Genomic DNA, 24,887 nt, shown 5'->3' on the forward strand with positions numbered 1-24,887 from the left:
ATGTTTTCTGGGATTCTGAAATCCCAAAGCCATGTTACCCCTTTCTGGTTAATGAGGAAGAGACTGGATTATTAAAGTCAGTTCCTAAAACAAATTCACACTGAGATTTTTGGAGCACATCCAGTTTCTATGGCGACTGCATAAAGTAAACCAGCATAATAGAAATCAATATATCTGAAATCAGGACAGCAAACATCCTCAGTGTAAATTTAAAAAACTGGTAGTCACAGAATCCGTACTTTCTCTCCACAAGTTCAAAATGAAAGAAGTCTCACTCTCAGATCCCTGACTCTTTAAGGTCTCCCATCAGCAGGTCATGTCTTCCAAAGCCTTACTATACGATCTCACTTTCTGTATTTATTTTTCTAGCTGAGGCAATAATTTGTTTGATTTCCCACCGTTGTCAGTAGCTGTAACACCCTGCCCAGAAACGTCACAGAAACGGACAGAATGTTTTCTACAGGATTCCTTCAGAAATTTGAGGTTGTTCCAGAAAGATAAAAAATTCGGAGACTTTCAAGTGCAAGAGGAGAAAAGAGCGGGATTACTTTGAGCAGGACAACCCCACAGGAGCCAGAGCCCCACTCTGGGTAGCTGTAGCTGTAAGAACTGGTTCTCCATCATCCCCGAAGCTCTAGCGCTGGAAACTTCCCAGGAACCCCACAACCTCCCGGCACCCCAGCTTCAGACTTCAGCTACAGTTACCCTCCCTCCTGAGGCCAACCGGCGGCGCCCGGCCGCGTTGCCACCCCCTACCCGAACTCACAGCCAGTCTCCTTCTTGATCTCCTCGAGCTCTTCGTCCCGCAGTAACGTGGAGGCCCGGGACCCCATCACTAAGCCGGGAGCTCCTCCGGGAGCAGGGGCGCCTGAAGCGACAGCGGCTGCAGGAGAGAGGGAAGAAGGGGAGGAAGGACCGGGGTCAAAAACGGAGAGGGCAGTATTTCTACTGAGGGCCGGGAAGGGAACCCAGGGGTGGCGCGCGGAGAAGGGCGGCCCAGAGGCCCAGCCAATTGGGAGTGAGACTGCGCCCGGCTCAGGAGCCGACGTCGACGTTCCTAGCTCCAGCCCCCGAATGAATCAGCCCAGCGCCAGGCCAGGTCTAGCTCAAAACGGACCACGCCCCCGGAACCATGATGCCACCGGCCTTAAATGGGCAATGCCACTCTGGCCTTAGAGACCGCAATTAAAAGGGCAACGCCTTGACCCACCGTTTTACAACACGCAGACCTGTGACATACAGCGTAGCCAACCCCTTTATCACAGAACTCTAATTCTAGAAACCCCACCCTACAACTGGCATGGATCGCGGAGAGAAACAATCAAAATAGACAAAACGTCGCTTGGGTGAAAGCCAGGGCGTGTCTCCTGGGAACTGCATGCTGGGAGTTGCATCTCATTTTTCCTGCCTGGGGGGCGCTCGGGTGCCAGCTTCGGGGCCGCGCGCTGATTGGCTCCTTGGGAAACAGCCGGGACCTTCTGTTCAGGCCGGTTGGCGTCCGCTCCGCTGCGTCGGTGTCCTGCGCTGCGTACTTTTCTGTAATTTGTTTTTTTCTGGACTGTCCTTTGGTAACAGCCACCGCGGGCTTGGAACTTCCCGAGAGTTCTTCCTTAACAGCAGTCCCTCTTTTGTTAGTTCAAGACTGAAGCGCGAGGAACTCACCATTTGGCTGAAATAGGGACCAGATTTCCTAAACTTCCGTCGGAGAAAAAAAAATCTAACGGTGGAGGAGAGAATTTCTAGTGTATGGCCCGCAGTTTGTTTTTAAGTTTCTTATTTTGCCTTAAAGATGAGGGATTTTGCATTTTGTTCTCATGGCATATTTTTGTTTTCCTGAAAACGCTTAAAGCCACTTGTTAAATTAGTACACCCTGCCAGGTGAACCAGATCTTTAACTGTGGCTTCAGTGCCTTTACACCCCTTCACTCGATTGTTGGGCTTATTACAGAACAGATTTGAATTATGGAAGAACCAAATTTTGACCTCTGTCACTTAGTACCTAAGTACTAGAAGGCTATTTTAGCGAGCTGCCCAAGTCAACTTAGATTACTAGTTTTTAAGCTTTACCTAAGGCTTTGATAGATTGGCATGAGATCAAGTTTATAGTCTTACTGAGTTTGTTTTCGTGATTGACTTACTCTGTTTTGTCCTAATAATGTCTGCCGTCATACACAGAATGTAGCATTTTGGATATGCTCGTCTAGACCACAGGAGCTTCCTTTTATCCTGCGAGTATGAGTATGGTAGAAAAAGTTTGATGTCAGCGACATGTGTCCATTTTCTGAGTCTGCCTTGAAGCCTGTCTCTGGATCCTGACCTTACTTGTTCTTCCAAATTTTGAATCTTACCTTTTGCAGCTGTCCTCAAGGCTTTCTTTGCTTTGTGTTGTTTTTCTGATTTACTTTAACATTTCTTAAATTTCCTTATTGTCCAAGCATTTCACAAACTTGTTTCTTATGTTTTTAAAAATACAGATGATTATCTCTATGAAGGGCTGGTATTTCCAGTTTTAGGTTCGCTGTTATTTCTGTAAAAATTCCCCTTTGCCTGTTGGATTAGTGAGCAAAGAAGAATGGTCTTTCCAGGTGCTCTGGTGACTTGTTTTATGCTGTCTCTGAATGCATAACACCAGGGATCTCGTAGGGGTTTTAGTTCAAGTTTCAAGTTCTAGCTCTGTGACTTTGGGCAGGTGTCTTACATCTTTAAGCGTCAGTCCTACATCTGTAAATTAGGTAATTATTGAGGCATTAAATAATTTTTGTGAAAGCACTTGCTAGACCTTAAATTTTAAAATGTGTTTTTCTGGTTAAAAATGATAACTTCTCATCTTCTTTCTAGTTGAATTGGGCCTTATTTAGTCAATGTTTTATAGTTAAATAAGTTGCAAAATTCACTTGTTGTCTATGCCTAGTGTGGCAAAAGCAAGCCACTTTTAAATTTAAACCATTCTCATCTTCTTCCTAGTTGAACTGGGCCTTAGTTATTTGGTCAATGTTTTATAGCTAAAGTAAATGGAAAATTCACTGGTTGACTGTTCCTAGTGTGGCAAAGGCAAGCCACTTTTAAATTTAAACCAATGTAAATTTAAACATTTAGCTGGGGTTCTAAATGCAAAGACATCCAAATAACAGGATTGTTCTAAAAGATACTTTTTTTAAAAAAAAGGATTCATCTTTTAAATTACAGTATTACACTAAGGAACATAAGAGTAGGAGTTCCCATTGCGGCTCAGCAGTAACAAACCCAAGTAGTATCCATTAAGATTTGGGTCTAAGCCTTGGCCTCACTCACTGGGTTAAGGATATGGCGTTGCCGTGAGCTGTGGTGTAAGTTGAAGACGTCGCTTGGATCCTGCGTAGGCTGATGATGATGTGGCTATGGCGTAGGCCAGCAGCTGCAGCTCCTATTCAACCCCTAGCTGGGAACTTCCACACGTGTGCCCCCACCAAAAAAAGCAAAAAAAACACCCGAAACTAAAACAAACAAACAAACAAATGTAAGAGTATCTTCAATGAGTGATAGTTATTTCCAGGAGGTCAGTTTTTTCTTTGTACATTTCTGCATTGTTATTTTTGTAATGAGCATGTATCATTTTAAAAAAAAATTGAGTTTTACAGAACCAGTGTGGCATGGGGCAGTTTAATCTGTTAGGCTGCACAGCCTGGTTGGTGATATTACAGCAGCCCAAGCCCTGAGCTCTAGCTACAGTGTGGTGGAATGGCCCTCACAGTGACATGACAGCTGGATTGGTAATGTGTAAATTATGATAGTTTTAAGTCATTTATTCTTTGGTAACCAAATGTCAGACTCTGGAAGTGTGACTAATCTGGAAGAGGCTACATTCAGAAGAGGCTAGGTCCCAGACATATCTAGGTAAACAATTCATCACAACGTGTGGTGGCAAATATTTGCCGATATCAGTTTTTTTCATTTGTTCTTGTACTTTTTTTGGTTGATGTTAAGAGATGTATGTATGTGCTATTAAAAACCATCTAAATGTTCTTCTTATCCCATTTAGCTAAGGAATGAAAAGTGCTATTAAGCCATTTTATAGACAAAGAAGTCCAAGCCAAAGTTTTATAATTTTCAGTTTCCCATGTATAAATTAGAATTGGTACTTAAAATGATCCTTTTCTCATTATCACTCTAAAAAGATGAACAGGTTTGAATTACTCTAGTATTTTTATTCTTCTTGTCCCTTCCAGTTATGTGCAAAGGAAAAATAACTCTGTTCTTCCCACACTATTTTTTTTAAATAATGGATCTCTTTTATTTTCAAGTGTTTGGATACTTAAAGAAGATTACTTGAAGACTGCTTTTGGAATCAGGTAGTATGGATCCAAGCAGTGACTACCATTTCCTCAACCAGATTTTGTGGAGAAGAGTGAAACTCACATTGATTTGTGGCATCTTTGAGGGAGTGCTTCAGCATGTGGACCCTAACAAGATTGTTGTCCTGAAGAAAGGTCTCATTTTATTTTTCTTAATCTTCTGCCTTTTAGGAGACTAATAACAAAGTTTGGGGGATGGCTCTGGGCTCCCTTAGCAGCTGGGAGAGTGGCATTATTCCTATTTTAGGGAAAGGGTGGTGAGGAAGATTAGAATGCAGTTTTCTGTCACAGAGCAGTATGGCTATATATGCTGGCTTGTCTCCACTTCTATACTTTTATTGACATGAGAGTGAACATTTTCAATATGGAGAGTTTTTTTTTTTTTTAAAAAACTGGGTACTACTTTTAATTTCTTTGTATAGGCATCTTGAAATTAAAAATAACCACTGTATTAGATAGAATTGCCTTTGGCTTCAATAGGCAAATTCAAAAGGCAATAAGGGATTAATTTTTCTCATGCTATCCCATCTTTGAGTGGCTCAAAGATGCCAGGAGGGATCAGGTGTCTTGTGCTCCTGCTCTGCCAACTCAGTGATCATCTGTTATCCTCATGGTTACAAGGTAGCCTCTGTACTTCCCAGCTTCAATACTGGTTCATATAAAGGATGCAATTCAGAAACAGCCAAGTGGAAAGGATTTGTAGGGTAAGGGCTAGAGTTTCTACCCTCTCTGGGAGTGCTACCCTTCTAGTTCCTTCATGTGTTCACCTTGAAGCTCCAATATATTGTTTTTATTCAGCTAGAATATTGACTTGCTGGAGGAGTTGTTTTCCTGGTATGATAAGTTTCAAGTTCACAACTGAAACGTGTAAATGACATTTGCAAGATTGGTGTCATTGTTAAGCCATATTATGAGTTAAAATGGACTTTTATGGGGGAGTTCCCATTGTGGTGCTGTGGAAACGAATGTGACTAGTAACGTGAGATTGCAGGTTCAATTCCTGGCCTCACTTAGTGGGTTAAGGATCCAGCATTGCTGTGGCTGTGCTGTAGGCCAGTAGCTATAGCTCCAATTCAACCCCTAGCCTGGGAACCTGCATATGCATTGGGTGTAGCCCTAAAAAGCAAAAAAAAAAAAAAAAAAAAAAGGACTTTTGTGGGCTAAGGTGGGACTATACCAGGCTCTCGCAATATTATTTCTCTTGGTAATCAGTTACTGAGTTTTGTACCCCAGGCACTGTACTGGGTACCAGGGCTTTGGATAAGAATAACATGTCTCTGTTTTCGAAAAACTTGGAGAGAGATAAACAAGTAGAAACATATGATCCAGTGTGATATCCTCTCTGATAGAGGGATGCACGGATGCTATGGAGAAGTTCCTGTGGTGGTGCAGTAGAAACAAATCCGACTAGGAACCATGAGATTGAGGGTTCGATCCCTGGCGTCACTCAGTGGGTTAAGGATCCAGTGTTGCTGTGAGCTGTGATGGAGGTCGCAGATGTGGCTCGGATCCTGTGTTGCTATGGGATAGGGTGGCAGCTGTAGCTCTGATTTGACCCCTAGCTCGGGAACTTCCATGTGCTGCACTGTGGCCCTAAAAAGCAAAACAAAACAAAACAAAAAACCTTGCTGCATTCAGAAAACCTAAGTAAATGTCACTGTGAGGATTTGGTGAGAGAAAAGGCTGTAGAAGAGAAGTAGGCTTGGGACAGATCAGAAGAACCTCACATGTCATAACATTTAGACAACTCTGAAAGTGAAGAGGAACAGTTTGAAATATTTTTAAGTAAGGGTCATATAGATTTTCAAGTTAGTTGTCTGAAATTCTAATGTTATGCTAGTTAGAAACCATGCCCAGCTGCTAGAAACAGATTCACTTTCAGTAGCTTAAACAAATGAGTTTATTCTTGCATATAAAAGAAGGCAGGTATTCCAGAGCTACTGGGACTCTCCCCAGAGTTGTCAGGGACCCAGGATTCCTTATCTTTCTGCATTACCATCTTTAGCACATGGCTTCAAACCTCAAGGTTATATGATAGCTGGTGAAGTTACAGACAAGAAAAAGAGGAAAGGTAGGGTGAGGGCTGTTTGGTTGGAGGTGGGGGTCGGGGGGATGTGTTCCTCATCTTAATGAGATGTCCTGGAAATCTAATAGACTACCACTGTCTGCAGGGGGACTGAGCACACTGCTAGCCTGAATAAATGGCATCGAGTAGACAGAAATCAGTAAATGCCAAATCCTTGTTCAACAAAGTATTCAGTTCAGGCGAAACATTTTGGTGTATTTCTCTGTAGTATTTTGTTTGTTTGTTGGAGTTTTTTTTTTTTTTTTTTTTTTTTGGCCACACCCATGGCATGCAGAAGTTCCTGGGCCAGGGATCAAACTGGCACTGCAATAGTGATCCAAACCTCAGCAGTGACAACGCTGGATCTTTTAAGTGCTAGGCCATCAGGGAACTCCTCCCTGGAGTGTTTAATAATGTAAATTTAATATAGTTAACATAGTAAGCTGGGTGTATCACATATTCATTTTTTTTTCCTTTTTTTGGCCGTCCCCTCTGTATATGAAGTTCCCGGGCCAGATCCAAGACACAGTCACAACTTAAGCCACAGCTGTAGCAATGTCAGATCCTTAACCCACTGTGCTGGGCTGGGTATCAAACCTGAGTCCCAGCACTCCCAAGATACCACCAATCTTGTTGTGCCACAGTGGGAACTCCATTATATATACTTTTTTTTTTTTTTGGCTTTTTAGGGCTGCACCCGCTGCATATGAAGGTTCCCAGGCTATGGGTGGAATCTGAGCTACAGCTGCTGGCCTACACTATAGCCACAGCAATGCAGGATCCAAGCCATGTCTGCGACCTACACCACAGCTCACTGAAACACGAGATCCTTAACCCACTGAGTGAGGCCAGGTATTGAACCTGCAACCTCATGGTTCCTAGTCAGATTCGTTTCTGCTCTGCCATGACGGGAACTCCCTATATATACATTTTTAAATTAACACTGTAACAAACATTTTCTCATGTTATTTAAAAACTTCAGGAGTTCCTATTATGGCTCAGTGGGTTAAGAACCCAGCTGGAGTTCCTGTCGTGGCACAGCAGAAACAGAAACAAACCTGACTAGGAACCATGAGGTTGTGGGTTCGATCCCTGGCCTAGCTCAGGGGGTTAAAGATCTGACGTTGCCGTGAGCTGTGGTGTGGGTCAAAGATGCAGCTCGGATTTGGTGTTGCTGCAGCTGTGGCATAGGCCAGCAACTGTAGCTCTGATTAAACCCCTAGCCTGGGAACTTACATATGCCACACGTAGAACTCAGCTAGTATCCATGAGGATGTGGGTTTGATCCCTGGCCATGATCAGTGGGTTAAAGGATCTGGCATTGCCATGAGCTGTGGTGTAGGTCACAGATGCATCTTGCATCTGACCTTGCTGTGGCTATGGTGTAGACCTGCAGCTACAGCTCCAATTAGACCCTAGCCTGGGAACTTCCATATGCAGCAGGTGCACCCTGAAAAGAATACAAAAACACCTTGAATTTGATGGCTAAACATTTTAAAGCAAAAAGCTTAAAAATATTTGTTGTGTTTTATAATGATAAGTTGTATTTGTATATTCGATAGTTAAGAATTAAAACGAGTTACCACAGTGGCATAGTGGTTTAAAAATCCAACTGCATTGGCTTGGGTCTCTAGGGAGGCACGGGTTCAATGGGTTAAGAATCTGGCATTGCTACAGCTGTGGCATAGGTCACAGCTGTGGCTTGGATTCAGTCCCTGGCCCAGGAACTTCCATGTGCTGCAGGGCATGGCCATAAAAAAAGTAATTATAACAAATTCTAATTATAAAATACAATTTAATGTTTGTTTTATTTTATAATTATTTTCTTAGGAATAGTTCCTACAAGTGAAATTACTGAGTGAAAGTTAAATATATTTGAAATGTTTTTGATGCATATTTTAAGTAGTTTTTCTTTCTTTCTTTCTCTTCTTTCCTTCTTTCTTTCCTTCCTTCCTTCCTTCCTTACTTTTCTTCCTTCCTTCCTTCCTTTCTTTCTTTCTTTCTTTCTTTCTTTCTTTCTTTCTTTCTTTCTTTGTCTTTTTAGGGCTGTACCCTTGGCATATGAAAGTTCCCAGGCTAGGGAGTCGAATCAGAGCTACAGCTGCCAGCCTCAGCCATAGCCACAGCAGCGTGGCATCCGAGCCCAGTCTTCAACCTACACCACAGCTCATGGTAACACCAGATCCTTAACCGACTGAGCAAGACCTGTGGCCTCATGGATCCTAATCGGTTCATTAGCGGGTGAGCCATGAAGAGAACTCTTCCAAGTAGTTTTTCAAGTCTTGCCTTTTTACTTTGCTGCTAGTAATGTGAGAGTGAATTATAGTAAATAATCTAGTCTTGGATTTTTAAAATGCAGATGTATATCTTTCCTCAGTGTTTGCTAGTGTTATAGGCAAAAAGTGGTATTTAATTTTGACCTTTTTTTTTTTTTTTTTTTTTTTTTTGCTTTTTAGGGCCACGCCTGTGGCATATGGAAATTCCTGGGTTAGGGGTCAAATTGAAGCTACAGCTGCTGGCCTATGTCACAGCCACAGCCACGCCAGATCTGTGACACATCTGCAACCTTCACCACAGATCATGGCAACGCTGGATCCTTGAACCACTGAGCAAGGCCAGGGATCAAACCAGAATCCTCATGGATACTAGTTGGATTCGTAACCCACTGAACCACAACAGGAACTCCATTTTTTAACATGTTTTTAAAAATATTCCTAAAGAGGTTGCACATGTTTCTTTCCTTTTGAATAATTTTTTCCTTTTTTTTTTGAACATATTTCTTTATACTCATTTACTGACTTTATGTACCATTTGGTCAAAGCAGGGAGTGACATGACTATGACAGCCGTGTGAAGGAAGGTTTGAAGGAGACAAGGAGAGACAAGGAGAACTATTCAGACAATCATGGGACCCAGTAAAGAGAAAGTGGTGGCAGTTAGATCTAGGGCTTAGCAAGGAATGGATAAGAGAAGACAGATTCTAGAAATGCTTAGGAGAGGGGATAAGTAACTTAGTCATCAATTAGGTAATCAAAGAGCCATGGCAAATAACTCCCACATTTATGACTCAGAGGTATAGTACTGTTATTATAGAAACGGGAAGAGAAGCAGGTTTCTTGGTTACTGGGAGAAGATAATGATCAGGTTGAAAATCTTGCAATAAGTCTGCCGTTAGTTGAAAATGGAAGTGGTGCTCAGAAGAATAATCATACTGAAGAAATAATCGATGTCAGGACACCTAGGAAGTGGCTGTGCTCATTCAAGGAGAAGGAAGAAGGATGAAGAACATAACCCTAGGGATTATCAGTGTGTAAGGGGCAAGCAGTGGTGGTAGAGGCAGCCAAGGAGACTGGAAGGAGCAAATCAGGGAGATGTGGAACACTGGTTACAAGATGTATATTAAAATTACTGAGGCCTGGAGGAAGCGGGGGGTGGAAGTTGAATCAATTGCCAGGGCCAATGATTTAATCATTATGCCTAGGTAATGAAGCCTCCATCAAAACCCACAAGGACAGGGTTCAGAGAGCTTGGTGAACTTGTGGAGATGCTGAGAGAATGGCATGTTTGGAGTGGGCCTGGCAGCCCTGCCCCCCTTCCCACATGCCTTGCTCTGTGCATCTCTTTGTTTGACCGTCGATTCATATTTGATATCTTTTGTAATAAATTGGTAATCTAGTGAGTAAATGGGTTTCTTGAGTTTCGGTTTTTTTTTTCCCCCTAGGGCCAAACCCACGACATATGGAGGTTCCCAGGCTAGGGGTCTAAGCTGAGCTGTTGCAGCCGGCCTACACCATAACCACAGCAACACCAGATCTGAGCCACGTCTGTGACCTAAACCACAGCTCGTGGAAATACCGGATCCTTAACACACTGAGTGAGGCCAGGGATCGGACCTACAACCTCATGGTTCCTAGTTGGATTCGTTCCCGCTGTGCCACAATGGGAATTCCAGTTTCTTGAGTTTTATAAGTCACTTTAGCAATTTAATCCAACCCAAGGAAGGGGTCATAGGAACATCTGGTTTATAGAAAATCAGTCAGAATCCCAGTTAATAACCTGGGCTTTCAATTAGCATCTGAAGTGGAGGGTAATCTTATGGAACTGAGCCCTTAATCTGTGGAGTCTGATGCTATCTACAGGGAGATACTGTCTGAACTGATTTAAATTATAGGACATCCAGCCACCGTCCCCAACATTGCTTGGTGTTATGTGGAGAATTGCACCTAAGAATCCAAAATAATGTTCAACTTTGTATGTTTGACATTTATCCATATTAATATTTGTCATTTATTTTAACTGGAATTGTATTCCATTGCATGAATGTTTTAAATGTTATTGATTCTAAGGGAAATTGCTACCCTTGCTGGTTCACCAAGCAAATAGACTCCTGGTGAACTGGCCCTATCAGTCTATCAAAGAAAGGCAGACAACCTTGGATTCTAATATAGACTGAAATAAAGCTCAAGCTAAGAACTGTCCCCCCTACAAAAAAAAAAAAAAAATCAGTGAGGTCTGGAGTTCCCACTGTGGCACAACAGAATCAGCAGTGTCTCTCCCAGCACAGTGGGTTAGGGATCCAGCATTGCTGCAGGTGTAGCATAGGTTACAACTGCAGCTCAGATCTGATCCCTGGCCCAGGAACTCCAGAGGCCATGGAGTAGCCAAAAATGAAATAAAAAAATAAAATCACTGAGGGCTGGGTTTGCATCCTGACTGTCTTTCAGTAGAGGTGTGACCTTGAATAAGTTATTCAACCTTCCTGAGCCTCAGATTCCTCCATAATGGAGAAAATGAAATACCTATCTCATTATGTTACTGGATAATTAAACGTAGGCAAATAATTGGCATGATTCCTGGTTTGCAGTATGTGCTCAGTATGGTGGCTCCAGGTAATTAGTATGAAAAGAAAGAAACACTAAGAATGTCCTGTAAGCCAGAGAACAAAGGCAAGAACAGTACTGTCAAAGAATGTATGAGAGCCAAATACAGATTGTAAACTTTTTTGGGGATTTGTCAAATAGGCAGTTGGTGATCTTTGACCTCAGTGAGAATATATTCAGTGGACTAGTGAGGGTGAAACTCAGTTATTTGGAATTTCTGAGAGATGTGGAAATATAGAGGTGCTGCGAACACTTCCATCTAGAAAAAAATGACACCATGTGGTAGATATGACATCTAAACTTATCCTAAGTCCCTCACCTACTCACAGTAGAGCCAGTAATTAGGCCAGGAATTGGATTGTTGTTCCTGACAATTACCATTTTGAGCATGTAGCATGACATGAAACAGGGTGTGGATTCTATAAGTAGTCAGAGGCCTTACATGTTTTTCTGGAATTAGGTACAATAAAAATCAGTAAAGATTATATTAAATAGATAGTCCTTATCCCCAAAGGCCTTGGAATATTCTTGGAAGACACTTGAATTCAGTGTACTACTACTGCCCTTTTAGTTTCTCTTGGACCATTCTTGGGTTCCCTTTATTCTCTATACTACTTGTTTCAAGGTTATAGCTTTGTATTTTATTACTGACTCTCTATGTCTTGGGCACGATAATTTGGGGATTTTTATAGAACTCAAATTTGGGCACTTTTGAGAGGCATCATATTTTCTTATACTTTTAGGGAATATTACTTATTTTTAACCAAATGAATTGTTTTCCATAACAGTGAAGAATGTGGAGACTGGTCGAAGTGTCCCAGGAGTGAAGATGTTTTTTGGACATGAGATTGTGAATGGTGAGAGTTCATGTTCCTTGAATAATGGTATCAGAATTTTCAGTAGCAGTAAACTCACTGCTCTGCCTCATTCCGTTATTTGGGAAAACAAACAAGAAGTTTCCACTGTGGTGCAGTGGGTTAAGGATCTGGCATTGCCACAGCCATGGTGTAAGTCACAGCTGCATCAGATTCAACCCCTTGCCCCAGAACTTCCATATGTCATGGGTAAGGCCAAAAAAAAAATTATCTTGCATTTATGAGCTCTTAAAATTGGTATTTGAGAATTGACCCATATCTTACTGTTTTGGTAGGTACTATGAGCAGAAGAGTCTTAGAGAATTTTCATCATCTTGGTTTTATACTGTGAGGGCAGCTGGTGCTCCTTCCTAGAGACTTAGGTCGCAGGTAGAATTAGGAATATAAACAGAAAGGAGTTGTCTTGCTCAACAAGTGAGTTTAATACCACATGTTCGCAGAACAGTCTGTTATCTGAAACCTTGGGCCCAAATCTTTCAAAATCCAGGATTTTTGGAAAACCTAGCAAAGGGTATATTCTGTTCATATTACATAGCACCTCAAGTGGATCTGGTCAGCACTCTGTAATAAAACACATTTCTACAGAGAAAGGGTGGATAATCATACTAAGTGGAATAAAATAAGACTGTAACAGCATGTCAGTTCAGGTTTTGCTGCCAAAAGAGTTAGAAAAAAATCTTTTCAGACATTTTGGGATTATGGAATTGCAGGAAACAACCCTGTACTTTATTTCTGCCACCAAAAACCATTTAGCAAGAATAAATCCAATTGTCTGCCTAAAGGAATAGACATAGAAGCTCATCTGGTCAGTGTGTTTCAGCCAAGCCAAATGGCGTAAGAGGAAAGGGTTGGATGCAAGAACTGGTGCTTGCTTTCCAGAACTCCAAAGCAAAAAGCCCTCCAAGGAGGGGTAAAGATCACTGTCGGTGGAGAAGGGTGGGGGAATGAGAGATCTTGGACCTCATAAATTTGTGTATTTCTTACCAGGGGGGCAGATGTGAGGCAAGGAAATGACTCCTGTAAGTGAAAGATTGCCACTGACTGAAAGATTGTCTTGTGAGAGACATAGAATTTAGGGAGAGGTTAAGATCTCACCAAATTAATGACTGCCAATCCAGACCTACCTTAAGGCAGACAAGTTCAGCTAGCTGTATAACTGTCCTTCCTCACTGAGTATGCTGCTGTAAATAGTTTTGTCCCTGGAACACCTTTTTAAAATGGCAGTGATGGTAGCAGTAGTAGAGGGAATCTTAATTGTGCTGTAGCTGTTAGGCTTTACAGTGAAGCAGGGCTCTGGACTGGAACAAAGCTAGGCCGTGGATGAGTTTACAAAGAGAAATGAAGGAGTCATTACTACCATCTCCTAACTTGGGAGAAGGCTGACCACTGACCAGATTCGTAATCTGTATACATGGATTAATTTCCTTCTGAACACATTCTCAGAACTTGGCCTTGTTCATAATTTTTTAAGCTCAAAAGATGGCCATCTCCTTTCTCTGCCATGTGGTTCAGTCAGCCATGGAGGGGTCTCCATGAAAAGCACCTTAAATAGGAATTATCAAGATGAAGGATAATAATTGATTAATATGTATTTTTAATGAATTTTACTTTCTCTGCCCCAGACCCAACTCCTCTAGACAGTTCAGGAGAAAGAGGCATTTGCAACATAGTGGCCCCTGAGAAACTTTCCCCTGAAATGTACCTAGGTGTATCTAATTGAACCTAAAATGCCACTAATGAAAAAGTAGACTATTTCTCTTCCCACTGCTGCAATTAAACTATCATGTGCACTTACTGAAAATCAATTCCAATATTGGAGTTGTTTAAAATGTGCATCTTAGGAGTTCTCATCATGGCTCAACGGAAACAAATCCGACTAGGAACCGTGAGGTTGCAGGTTCAATCCCTGGCCTCGCTCAGTGAGTTAAGGATCTGATGTTGCCGTGAGCTGTGGTGTAGGTCGCAGAGGCGGCTCAGATCTGGCGTGGCTGTGGCTGTGGCATAGGCCAGCAGCTGTAGCTCCAATTGGACCCCTAGTGTGGAACCTCCATATGCTGCGGATGCAGCCCTACATCCCTTAAAAAAAAAAAAAAAAAAAAAAAAAGGAAAATGTTCATCTTAGAATCAGTAATATACAATATTTCCCTGTATTCCCTGTACTGTTAGGTTAAAAATAAATGGTTTCAGAGTCTCTGTGGAATACGTCTCTCACATTTCTTTTGTGATTTCCAGTCTAGCTGTTATTACTTTTCATGTCACTGAACTGTTAAATGCATGAAGATATAAAAGGGACAGATCGGTGAAAGATTTAAGAGAAAACCCTCAAACAGTACATAGTGTGAGGGAAGATATATTAGGATCGGAATAAATAGGAAAGAAAAGATCTCTCTCAAACCAATCTGCATGACCACAAAGGTGCCCTGAAACAAAAAGGGTAAAGTGGACATGTAGAGAGGTTCCTAATCCTGCTAAATGACCAAGGAAGCTATGTAAGGATGTGAGATTACAGATCTTCAGTACTTGGGATGGTCTTTTCTGCTCTATTTATTGCTGGCCAATGAAGGCCTCTATGGACCAACATTTCATTCCCAATTACTGTCCATGGTATGTATTAAAACTGTGGGTGTGGTGGGGTGAGGAGGGGAGGAAACAGATAGTTAACTGCTTTCAGATTGGAAACTCTGTTGGAAGCCATTTGGTTATTTTACAGTGGAACTACTGGATGAAGTGGAACAAGGTGCAGTGAGAGAAATGGCATCTTCTGTCAGGTATGATGGAATAATTTTAATTACATTGTTACCCAAATGTACACATCAAGGTAGAAAGCTTTAGTTCTGATTCACTAGCCATGTAATTCCTAAACTGAGAGGAAATAGGTGGATGTTTCCTTCCATCTTTAGGCGGTATCTTCATGTCAGTGCAACCAGTGGATGAATGGGTTCTCTGTGAAAAGTGGCACAATCTGTGTGTGGTGTTAGCAACAAAGAACAATTTTGTCTAACTGTTGTTTTTTGTAAGCATAGTTTAAATACAGAAAGAGCCAGGATGGAAAGAATGAAAAATGAAGACCTAAATGTATATAAGCCTTCTTCTACCCCTGAGGCACCAACCACCTCTCTGCTGAATGACCTCAAGTACAGCGCATCAGGTTAGTACCAGGGCTCTGAATTTTTTTCTTTGGCTGCACCTGCAGCATGTTAAAGTTCCCGGGCCAGGGATCAAACCTGAGCCGCAGTAGTGACAGTGCTGAATCCTTAACTGCTAGGCCACCAGGGAACTCCCACAGGGCTCTGAATTTTCTAGGCTCTCTTTCTTATGGTTCACAATTCTTCAGAGTTGGTATAAGCCTAAATTAAGATTCTATGTGGAACTCTCAGACCATTGTTTCTAGGGTCTGAATTAAGGTAAAACATCATTATTAATTAGTTTACTTAATATTTGAGTGCACACTAAATGCCAGGTGTTGGAAATACCAGAGTTTGGTATCTCTACCCTCTTTGAGTGATGGTGCAGGGGAACAAACATTAAATAAGATAAATTGTTACAATATACTGTATGTTGGTGTCACATATAAATAGGAAAAAAAAAAGAAGAAATATTTGGAGAGGATGGTTTTAAAATTCTTGAATATCCAAGACAGGTCTCACTGAAATGGGGACATTTTTGTCTTTTTCTTTCTTATTTTTTTATTTTTATTTTTTCTACAGTTGCACCTGTGGCATATGGAAGTTCCCAGGCGAGGGGTTGAATTGGAGCTGCAGCTGCTGGCCTATGCCACAGCCACAGCAACGCAGGATCTGAGCCGTGTCTGCAGGCTACACCACAGCTCACAGCCACAACAGATGTTTAATCCACTAAGCGAGGCCAGGGATCAAACCTGTGTCCTCATGGATACTAGTCAGGTTCTTAACCCGCTGAGCCACAATGGGAACTCCCTGAAGTGGTAACATTTGACTAAAGGCCTGAAGGAAGTGAGGGATCAAGATGTGTGGGTATCTCCGTGGAATTTTTTTTTGAGTCATAAAAAAGAACAAATACAAAGGCCTGAGATAGGAACACACCACGATCTTGAGGTGTGGCTGGAGCAAGGAGAGCCATAGGAGATGAAGTGGGCTGGGTGGGTCTTGGAAGACTTTGTAGATCACTGAAAGGACTTAGTTTTTACTCTGCAGTGAGAAGAGAAGTCGTTGGAGGTTGGTTGGTTTCTGTAATGACCGAGGATGTTGAGGGTTTTTTTCCTGTGCTTATTTGCCATCTGAATATCTTTGGCGAATGTCTGTTCATATCTATTTTCATTTTCTTATTGGATTGTTTTATTATTCAGTGTTGAGAGTTTCTTTATATATTCTGTATACAAGTCTTTTTTCAAATATATGCTTTGCAAATATTTTCTTCAAGTCTGTGGTTCGTCTTTTCATTGTCTTAAAGCATCTCTTGAAAAGCAGACATTTTATTTATTTTATTTTGTTTTGTTTTTTGCTTTTTAGGTACCGTATCCAAGGCATATGGAGGTTCCCAGGCTAAGCGCCTACACCACAGCCACAGCAATGCAGCATCCGAGCCGTGTTTGCGACCTACACCACAGCTCATTACACTACAGCTCACAGCAACGCCGGATTCCTAACCCACTAAGCAAGGCCAGGGATTAAACTCACAACCTCATGGTTACTAGTCGGATTTGTTTCCACTGCACCACAGCGGGAACTCCAAAGAGCAGACATTTTAAATTTTGATGATGTACAGTCTGTCCATTTCCTTTCTTCTGTGGACCATGGTTTTGATGTCATATCTACGAAATTTTTCCTAACTCAAAAGTCACAAAGATTTTCTCCTATGTTTTTTTCTAGACATTTCATAGTTTTAGGTTTTACATTTAGGTCTGTGATTCATTTTCAATTTTTGTATATGGTGATATGGACAATTTTTTTTTCATATGGACATCCAAGTACTCAGACATCATTTGTTGAAGACACTGTATTTTCTGCATTCAGTTACCTTCACACCTTTGTCAAAAATCAGTTTTCCATCATATACATGTAGGTTTATATATGACACTCTATTCTGTTACACTGATCTATTTTTTTCTATCTTTACACCAATACTAGTCTGTTTTATATACTGTTGATTAATGATACATCTTGAAATCAGGTACTATTAGTTCTCCAGCTTTGTTCTTTTTTCAAAGTTGTTTCACCTGTTCTTTGTTCTTTGCATTTCCTTATGAATTTTATAATCAGCTTGTCAATCTCTATCCAAAAAAAAAAAGTGCTGCTGGGACTTTTATTGAGATTGCAATGAATTTGTTTTGTTTGTTTGTTTGTTATTTGACCTCACCCACGCCGTGCTGAAGTTCCTGGGCCACGGATCAAACCCATGCCACAGCAGAGACAATGCCAGATCCTTAACACTCTGAGCCACCAGGGAGCTCCAAGATCAAAATGAATTGATAGATGAGTTTGGGGAATATTAACATCTTAACAATGTTGAGTATTCCATTCCACTAACTCAGTATATCTCTCCATTTATTTAGATCTTTAATTTCTTAGCAATGTTTTGTAGTTCTCGTTGTGTTTTACATATCTTTTGCCATGTTTATCCCTAAGTATTGCTATTTTTATACTATTATGAAATAGTACCTCTAAAGGTTTTTTTTTTTTGTCTTTTCTAGGGCCACAACCGCAGCATATGTAAGTTCCCAGGCTAGGGGTCTAATCTGAGCTGTAGCCACCGGTCTACGCCAGAGCCACAGCAGCGCGGCATCCAAGCCATGTCTGTGACCTACACCACAGCTCACGGCAACACCGGATCCTTAACACACTGAGTGAGGCCAGGGATCGGACCTACAACCTCATGGTTCCTAGTCGGATTCATTAACCACTGCACCACGGCGGGAACTCCACCTAAAGGGTATTTTTTAAGAACTTCCACTTCCCACTTGAGAGTTTGGAGCAGAAGAGTAGCATGATCTGACTTCTCTTTTTATAAAATCACTCTGGATGCTGTATAGATACTGAGAGTAGGGCCAGGGTAAAAGCATGGATACTAGTTAGGAGCCACTTGAAATAACTTTCAGACAAGTGCGTATGGTGGTTTGGACCCTTGTGGTGGCAGTATGGTTGGTAAGAAGCAGTGGAATTCTGGATGTATGTTGATGGAGAGCCAAAATAATGTACCGAGAGATTAGATGTGGTTGAGAAAGAGAGGAAACAAGGATGACTTCAGGGGTTTGAGCCTCAACAGCCTGAAGTATGGAAAAGACTCTGGGTAGGAGAGGTTTTAGAGAGATGATTAGGAGTTTAGTTTTGGCCAACCTAAGTTTGAATGTAAGCTGAGAGATGAAGATAAAGCCTTGTGATGGAGATATAAATTCTAGATCTAGCCTATAGATGATATTTAAAGACTTGATTCTAGATGAGATCACCAAGAAAAAAAAGGAAGATGTATGTGGAATACCACACCAAAGTTTTAGCATTTGGGAGATGAAGAACTGTATGTTATGCTATACCTCTAATCTTTTAAGCTACATAATTAGAAAAATAATTAACTTTCAGGGTCCATAGAATTCCAGAAGTATGGACATTGGCCCATCTCCAGGGCTAATTTATTTTAAACTGTTATTTTTATTATGAATATGCTTTTAGAAAGTGCATGTCTTAAATACTGTATGATATCACTTATATATGGAATCTAAAAAATACAACAAACTAGTGAATATAGCAAAAGAAGTAGACTCACAGAGAACAAATAGTGCTTTCCAGTGGGGTGGGGAATATAGGGGTGGGAGAGTGCGAGGTACAAACTATTGGGTGTAAGATAGGCTACAAGAATGTATTGTACAACATGGGGAGGGGATAGCCAATATTTTGTAATAACTGTGAATGGAGTGTAAGCTTTGAAAATTGTATAAACAGAGTACCAATTGTGGCTCAATGGAAACGAATCTGACTGGCATCCATGAGGACGCATGTTTGATCCCTGGCCTCGCTCAGTGGGTTAAGGATCTGGAGTTGCCATGAGCTGTGATTTAGGTCACAGATGCGGCTTGGATCTGGCATTGCTGTGGCTGTGGTATAGGCCAGTGGCTACAGCTCCGATTTAACCCCTAGCCTGGGAACCTCCATATGCCAAGGGTGCAGCCCTAAACATTTTTTTTTTAAAGAAAAAAAAAAAAAAAAGCACATGTCAAAGTATTCAAAACATAAACCCATAATGAGGAAAACACTACTGAATTATCACAGGAAATGTGTAAATAGTGTATTTTATAAGATTACCATTGGTGGGGCTTTTGTTTATCCCTAACTGACAGATAGGATGCTAATAGTGTTCACTGTGATGGGCTGACACAAGTGATCATAGTTCTCAGTGCTTAGACATAATCTCATTACTTCTAGATATGTGAGGTGTATTAGAGTAGGAGTTTAGGAGTATGGCTAAAATTAGTGGAGGGTTATTCTATTGCCAGTGAAGACATATATATCTAATACTACCATTCTCTTGTAGAGGAAGAGGAGGTATCATACACAGTCATTGATCAGTTCCAGCAGAAGTTTGGTGCTGCAGTAAGTATTGCCCTCAGTCATTCTCAGTATTATCTGCAAATGGGTTTCATGTCTGGGTTTCATACATTTTTCTCTTATTATAAGATCATTAATGTTTTCCCTAATAATTTAATAAAATATCTGGGAGTTCCCATCATGGCACAGAGGAAATGAAACTGACTAGTAACCATGAGGTTTTGGGTTTGATCCCTGGCCTTGCTCAGTGGGTGAAGGATCTGGCGTTGCCATGAGCTGTAGTGTAGGTCACAGATGCGGCTTGGATCTGGCGTTGCTGTGGCTGTGGTGTAGGCCAGCAGCTTTCGCTCCAATTTAACCCCTAGCCTAGGAACCTCCATATGCTGTGGGTGTGGCCCTAAAAAAATAAATAAATAAAAGCAAATAAATAAATAAATAAATAAAATATCTGAATGCCTGCTATTTGCCAGACATTGTTCTTAAATCTGGGGTAAAACAAAAATCAAGACAAAATTCCATCCCCAAGGAGCTTATATTTTATTTATTTACTCTTTATGGCCGCACCTGCAGCATATGGAGATTCCCAGGCTGGGTTTCTAATTGGAGCTGGAGCTGCCGGCCTACACAGCAACACCAGATCCAAGCCCCCTTTGTGACCTATGCTTCAGTTTTCAGCCATGCCAGATTCTTAACCCAACAGATTCTTAACCCACTGAGTGAGGCCTGGGATTGAACCTGCTTCCTCACAGACATTATGTCAGGTTCTTAACCCACTGAGCCACGGCAAAAACTCCTCAAGAAACTTATTTTAATGCAAGAAAATGAACAAATAATTGTATATCATCTGGTGATAAGTGTTATGAAGAAAAATAAAGTGTGGTATGGTGACTAGAGTGGCAGGGAGTTCCTACTTAGAGTAGATAGAGAAATACTCTGTGAAGAGGTAGCACTGGGCAGAAACTGAAAGAAGTAGGGGAGTTCACCATGTGGATATCTAGGCAGAGAACTTAAGGAAGGCATAATTAGCCAGTGTAAAGGCTCCGAGGCTAAAGCACACTTGACTTGAGTGGAGAAATAGCAGGGAGGTCATTGTGTCAGGACCACGATGGAAAAGAGATAGGAAATGGAAGGGGCAGGAGGCAGATCAGGTAGGGATTTTTAGACATAAGTACTGTTTTTTTGTTTGTTGGTTGGTTTTTACTCCACCTTCAGCATGCAGAAGTTCCTGGGCCAGGGCCTGAACCCATGCCACAGCAGTGACCTGAGTGCTTCAGCGGAAACCACAGGAAACTCCTATTAGTCATAAGGATTTTGAGTTTGACTTTGGTAAGATGGAGAGCTGTTGGCAGTTTTAGAGGAGAGTCAGAATTATTTTTTCTTATATATTAAAAAGATGAATCTAGATGCTCTACTGAGGCAATTTTTCTATAATCATTTGTAATTTAAGATGTGGCAGTAACTAATTATTTAACCTAGGGTATAGTTCACAGATGGACTTTAAAGAGTTCATTAAGTTTTCTGTTTAGAATGCAAGGTTAGGGAGTTCCTGTTGTGGCGCAGTGGTTAACGAATCTGACTAGGAACCATGAGGTTGCGGGTTCGATCTCTGCCCTTGCTCAGTGGGTTAACGATCCGGCGTTGCCGTGAGCTGTGGTGTAGGTTGCAGACGCGGCTCGGATCCCGCGTTGCTGTGGCTCTGACATAGGCCGGTGGCTACAGCTCCGATTAGACCCCTAGCCTGGGAACCTCCCATATGCTGCAGGAGCAGCCCAAGAAATAGCAAAAAGACAAAAAAAAAAAAACAAAAAACAAACAAACAAAAAAAAACTGGAGCACAAGGCAGAGTCATGGCCATCCTCAGCACTGTAGACAGTTGGCAGTTGACCCTGGACACCAAGGAAAGGCCCCAAAGATTAGACTTAAAATCTTGTCTCTACATGGAATGGCACATACATATGTGTATACATTACAGCATTAATTCATCTACAGTGAATGGTAAAAAAAAATTAAAAAAAGAATGCAAGGTTATGCTCATGTATACACAGGTGCACATTTTAAGGGAGAGTTAGCTTTCAACAGATTTTTCTTTTCCTTTTAGGGCCACACCTACAGTGTATGGATGTTCCCAGGCTAGGGTTTGAATCAGAGCTGCAGCTGCAGGCCTACGCCACAGCCACAAGGGATCCAAGCCGCATCTGTGACCTGTGCTGCAGCTTGCAGCAAGCCCTGATCCTTAACCCACTGAGCAAGACCAGGGATTGAACCTGCATCCTCATGGATACTAATCAGATTATTAACTTGCTGAGGCACAACGGGAGCTCCTTAACAGATTTTTTAAAAACAGCTATACTGAAATATAATTGACATGCTATAAAGTTTACCAGTTTAAAACATACACTTCAGGAGTTCCCGTCGTGGCGCAGTGGTTAACGAATCCGACTAAGAACCATGAGGTTTCGGGTTTGGTCCCTGCCCTTGCTCAGTGGGTTAACGATCCGGCGTTGCCGTGAGCTGTGGTGTAGGTTGCAGACGCGGCTCGGATCACGCGTTGCTGTGGCTCTGGTGTAGGCCGGTGGCTACGGCTCCGATTGGACCCCTAGCCTGGGAACCTCCATATGCCGTGGGAGCGGTCCAAAGAAATAGCAAAAAAAGACAAAAAAAATAAAAATAAATAAATAAATAAAACATACACTTCACTGGCTTTTAGCCTATTCACAGAGTTGTACATCTATCACCACGATGAATTATAGCACAGTTTTAATACCTGAAAAGGAAACTCAATATTCCAATCCCTCCTCAGTTCCCTAACCCCTGGCAACCACTAATCTATTTTCTGCCCCTATGGATTTGTCTGTTTAGGACATTTCAATATAAATGGAATCATACAATGTGTGTGGTCATTTGTGACTGGCTTGACTTCTTTTGCCTAGCATGATATTTTCAAGGCTTCTCTATGTTATAGCATGTATCAGTTTTTTACTTATTTTTATTGCCAAATAATATTCCATTATGTGGATGTGCCACGTTTCATTTATTCTTTCACCATGAGATTGACATTTGGGTTGTTTCTACTTTTGGCTATTATGAATAATGTTGCTATGAACATTCATGTACAAGTTTTTGTGCTGACATATGTTTCTTTTTCTCTTGATTAGATATTTAGGAATGGAACTGCTGGCTTATATAGTAACTCTGTTTTTAACTTTTTGAGAATTGGCCATACTGTTTTCCAAAACTATTGCACCCTTACTTTCCTACCAGCTGGGTATGAGGATTCTAATTTCTCCACATTCTCATCAACACTTCTTGATACCTGTCATTTTAATTATAGTCATCCTAATGGTGTGAAGTGGTATTTCATTGTGGTTATGATTTGCATTTCCCTGAAGGCTGATAATATTGAGCATCTTGGTTCCCATCATGGCTCAGTAGAAATGAATCTGACTAGCATCCATGAGGACGCAGGTTCGATCCCTGGCCTCGCTCGGTGGATTAAGGATCCAGCATTGCTGTGAGTTGTGGTGTGGGTTGCAGACACGGCTCAGATCTGGCGTTGCTATAGTGTAGCAACCCCTAGCCTGGGAACCTCTGTATGCCACAGATGAAGCCCTAAAAAAAAATATTGAGCATCTTTTCATGTGCTTATTGGCAATGTCTATCAACAGATTCTTTAAAGGGTCCTTGATAACAATAACAAAAATGCAGGATAAAATCTTTGCTCTGGAAATTTAAAGAGGAGTTGGACATTCTTATCCTGGTTTTACAGCTTTCTTGTTGAGGACAGAACTGGAATTTAGTCCCCCTTTTTTCATCATTGATGAAAGATACTTAGACTGTAGAACACTTTATGTTCTGTAAAGAAAGATATCGTGCTAGAGTAAATTACTGCACCTTCCTTTTCTTGAGTATTTTATCTACCTGTAAAATTGGGAGAATCTTGTGCCATATAGTTATTTTCATGAATTATGAATTAAGGATTTTAGAATTGTATAATGTTTTAAAATATGATAAGGTTATAGATAATCAGGAACAGCATGTGTTTCTGGGATACTACTATGTCGGTTTTCAGTAATTTAATGAATCTAAGACTTTAACAATTGAATCCATGTTTCTCTCATTCTGAACAGTAGATACTGTGAGACTCAGGCACTGCATGAGTTGCCCTTAGGTAGAGTAATTGCCATGTTAGGTCACTGTTCTTTGCATGGGGGAATCTCGTCATAAAGACTAGAAATCTTTCATTGTAACATCAATGGTAACAAAAGCTATCTGAGTTTTCAGCTCTTACTAGCATTTGCGATATGAATCAATGTATTTTCCAGTTGTGGAATAATTTTATGCACACTGAAAAGCAAATCAAAAGCATTCAGTGGTGTGTGTGTGTGTGTGTGTGTGTGTGTGTGTGTGTGTTGTGCAGACACGTGTTTTGGATTAGTCAAATTTTGTAAGTTTAAAAAAATATGATCCACTTTGTTTCTCACCATTTTACTTATGCCATTCATGATGTCCTAATTACAGTATTTATTCCCTAGAGATTTTTATTTTCTTCCTTTTCTCACTAGATGCTCCACGTCAAGAAGCAAAGTGTACTGAGTGTAGCGGCAGAAGGAGCTAATGTGTGTCGTCATGGGAAACTGTGTTGGCTTCAGGTAAAACATTTCTTAAAGCTTTTTATTTTGAAATAATTGTAGATTAACTGGTAAGTTTATTTTAATATCTTTTTTATATCAGCCCAGTTGCACTGTCCTATAACTTGTTTGGAATGTCTTTCAGTTTTATTATATTCAGTTTATTCTTTTCAAGAGGAAGAACTTCTCTTTATAGATTTAATTTTTGTCATCATCATTCCTGTCTCATAGGCTCTGCTTGAGGTCTTCTTTCCCAGCCTCATGCTCTCACCTTAAATATATGGAGAATTTCAGTCTTTCCTTCTGGATGGCAGCTTTCCACAGTAGGTTTCTGCCACATCATTTTCATTTTCCTGGATCAAGGAGATGTCAGGAGGGTCCTTATTTTATCCAGAGAAGTTTGTAGTGAGCCTTGAATAGCTGGAGGATGGTAACCACCTTTGGATCAAACTCAGCCACATCAGAATTTAAGGGGCAGAGGGACAAGAAAGCCAACTAAATTCCCAACCAATGTCTTCCATCCCTGGAGTCAGGACCTACCTCAGCGTACTGGAATATTTTTATTAGGATTGGCAGTCTGTCCTCTTGAAACTCT

At 41.1% G+C, this 24,887-nt stretch overlaps 2 protein-coding genes across 5 annotated transcripts in view; one reads left to right on the plus strand and one right to left on the minus strand.

Annotated features, from left to right (window-relative positions):
• The window catches only part of CHP1 (calcineurin like EF-hand protein 1), a 38,450-nt gene extending 37,471 nt beyond the window's left edge, over nt 1-979 (minus strand). For both annotated transcript variants that reach the window (XM_084974793.1, XM_013993169.3), the window contains exon 1: nt 767-979. Coding sequence is in view for 1 of the 2 variants with exons in the window: in XM_013993169.3 (XP_013848623.1) it covers nt 767-833 (67 nt within the window). In the remaining variant the exon portion in view is untranslated. The remainder of the gene's footprint in view (nt 1-766) is intronic.
• A 480-nt stretch (nt 980-1,459) lies between these two features.
• EXD1 (exonuclease 3'-5' domain containing 1) overlaps nt 1,460-24,887 on the plus strand; it is a 40,960-nt gene continuing 17,532 nt past the window's right edge. Inside the window, exons 1-7 of one of the 3 annotated variants that reach the window (XM_013993165.3) lie at nt 1,460-2,732; nt 4,281-4,466; nt 12,064-12,132; nt 14,861-14,918; nt 15,174-15,298; nt 19,651-19,709; nt 24,227-24,313. In XM_013993165.3, the coding sequence (XP_013848619.1) occupies nt 4,334-4,466; nt 12,064-12,132; nt 14,861-14,918; nt 15,174-15,298; nt 19,651-19,709; nt 24,227-24,313 (531 nt within the window). In that variant the 5' untranslated portion in view covers nt 1,460-2,732; nt 4,281-4,333. The remainder of the gene's footprint in view (nt 2,733-4,280; nt 4,467-12,063; nt 12,133-14,860; nt 14,919-15,173; nt 15,299-19,650; nt 19,710-24,226; nt 24,314-24,887) is intronic. The other 2 variants (XM_021097503.2, XM_013993164.3) reach the window with 2 other exon arrangements.

The sequence above is a fragment of the Sus scrofa genome, chromosome 1 (assembly GCF_054392235.1).
Source record: "Sus scrofa isolate SSC_HxYL_T2T_F1_AM1 chromosome 1, Sscrofa_HxYL_maternal_Yorkshire_Landrace_v2.0, whole genome shotgun sequence".
Taxonomy (NCBI): domain Eukaryota; kingdom Metazoa; phylum Chordata; class Mammalia; order Artiodactyla; family Suidae; genus Sus; species Sus scrofa.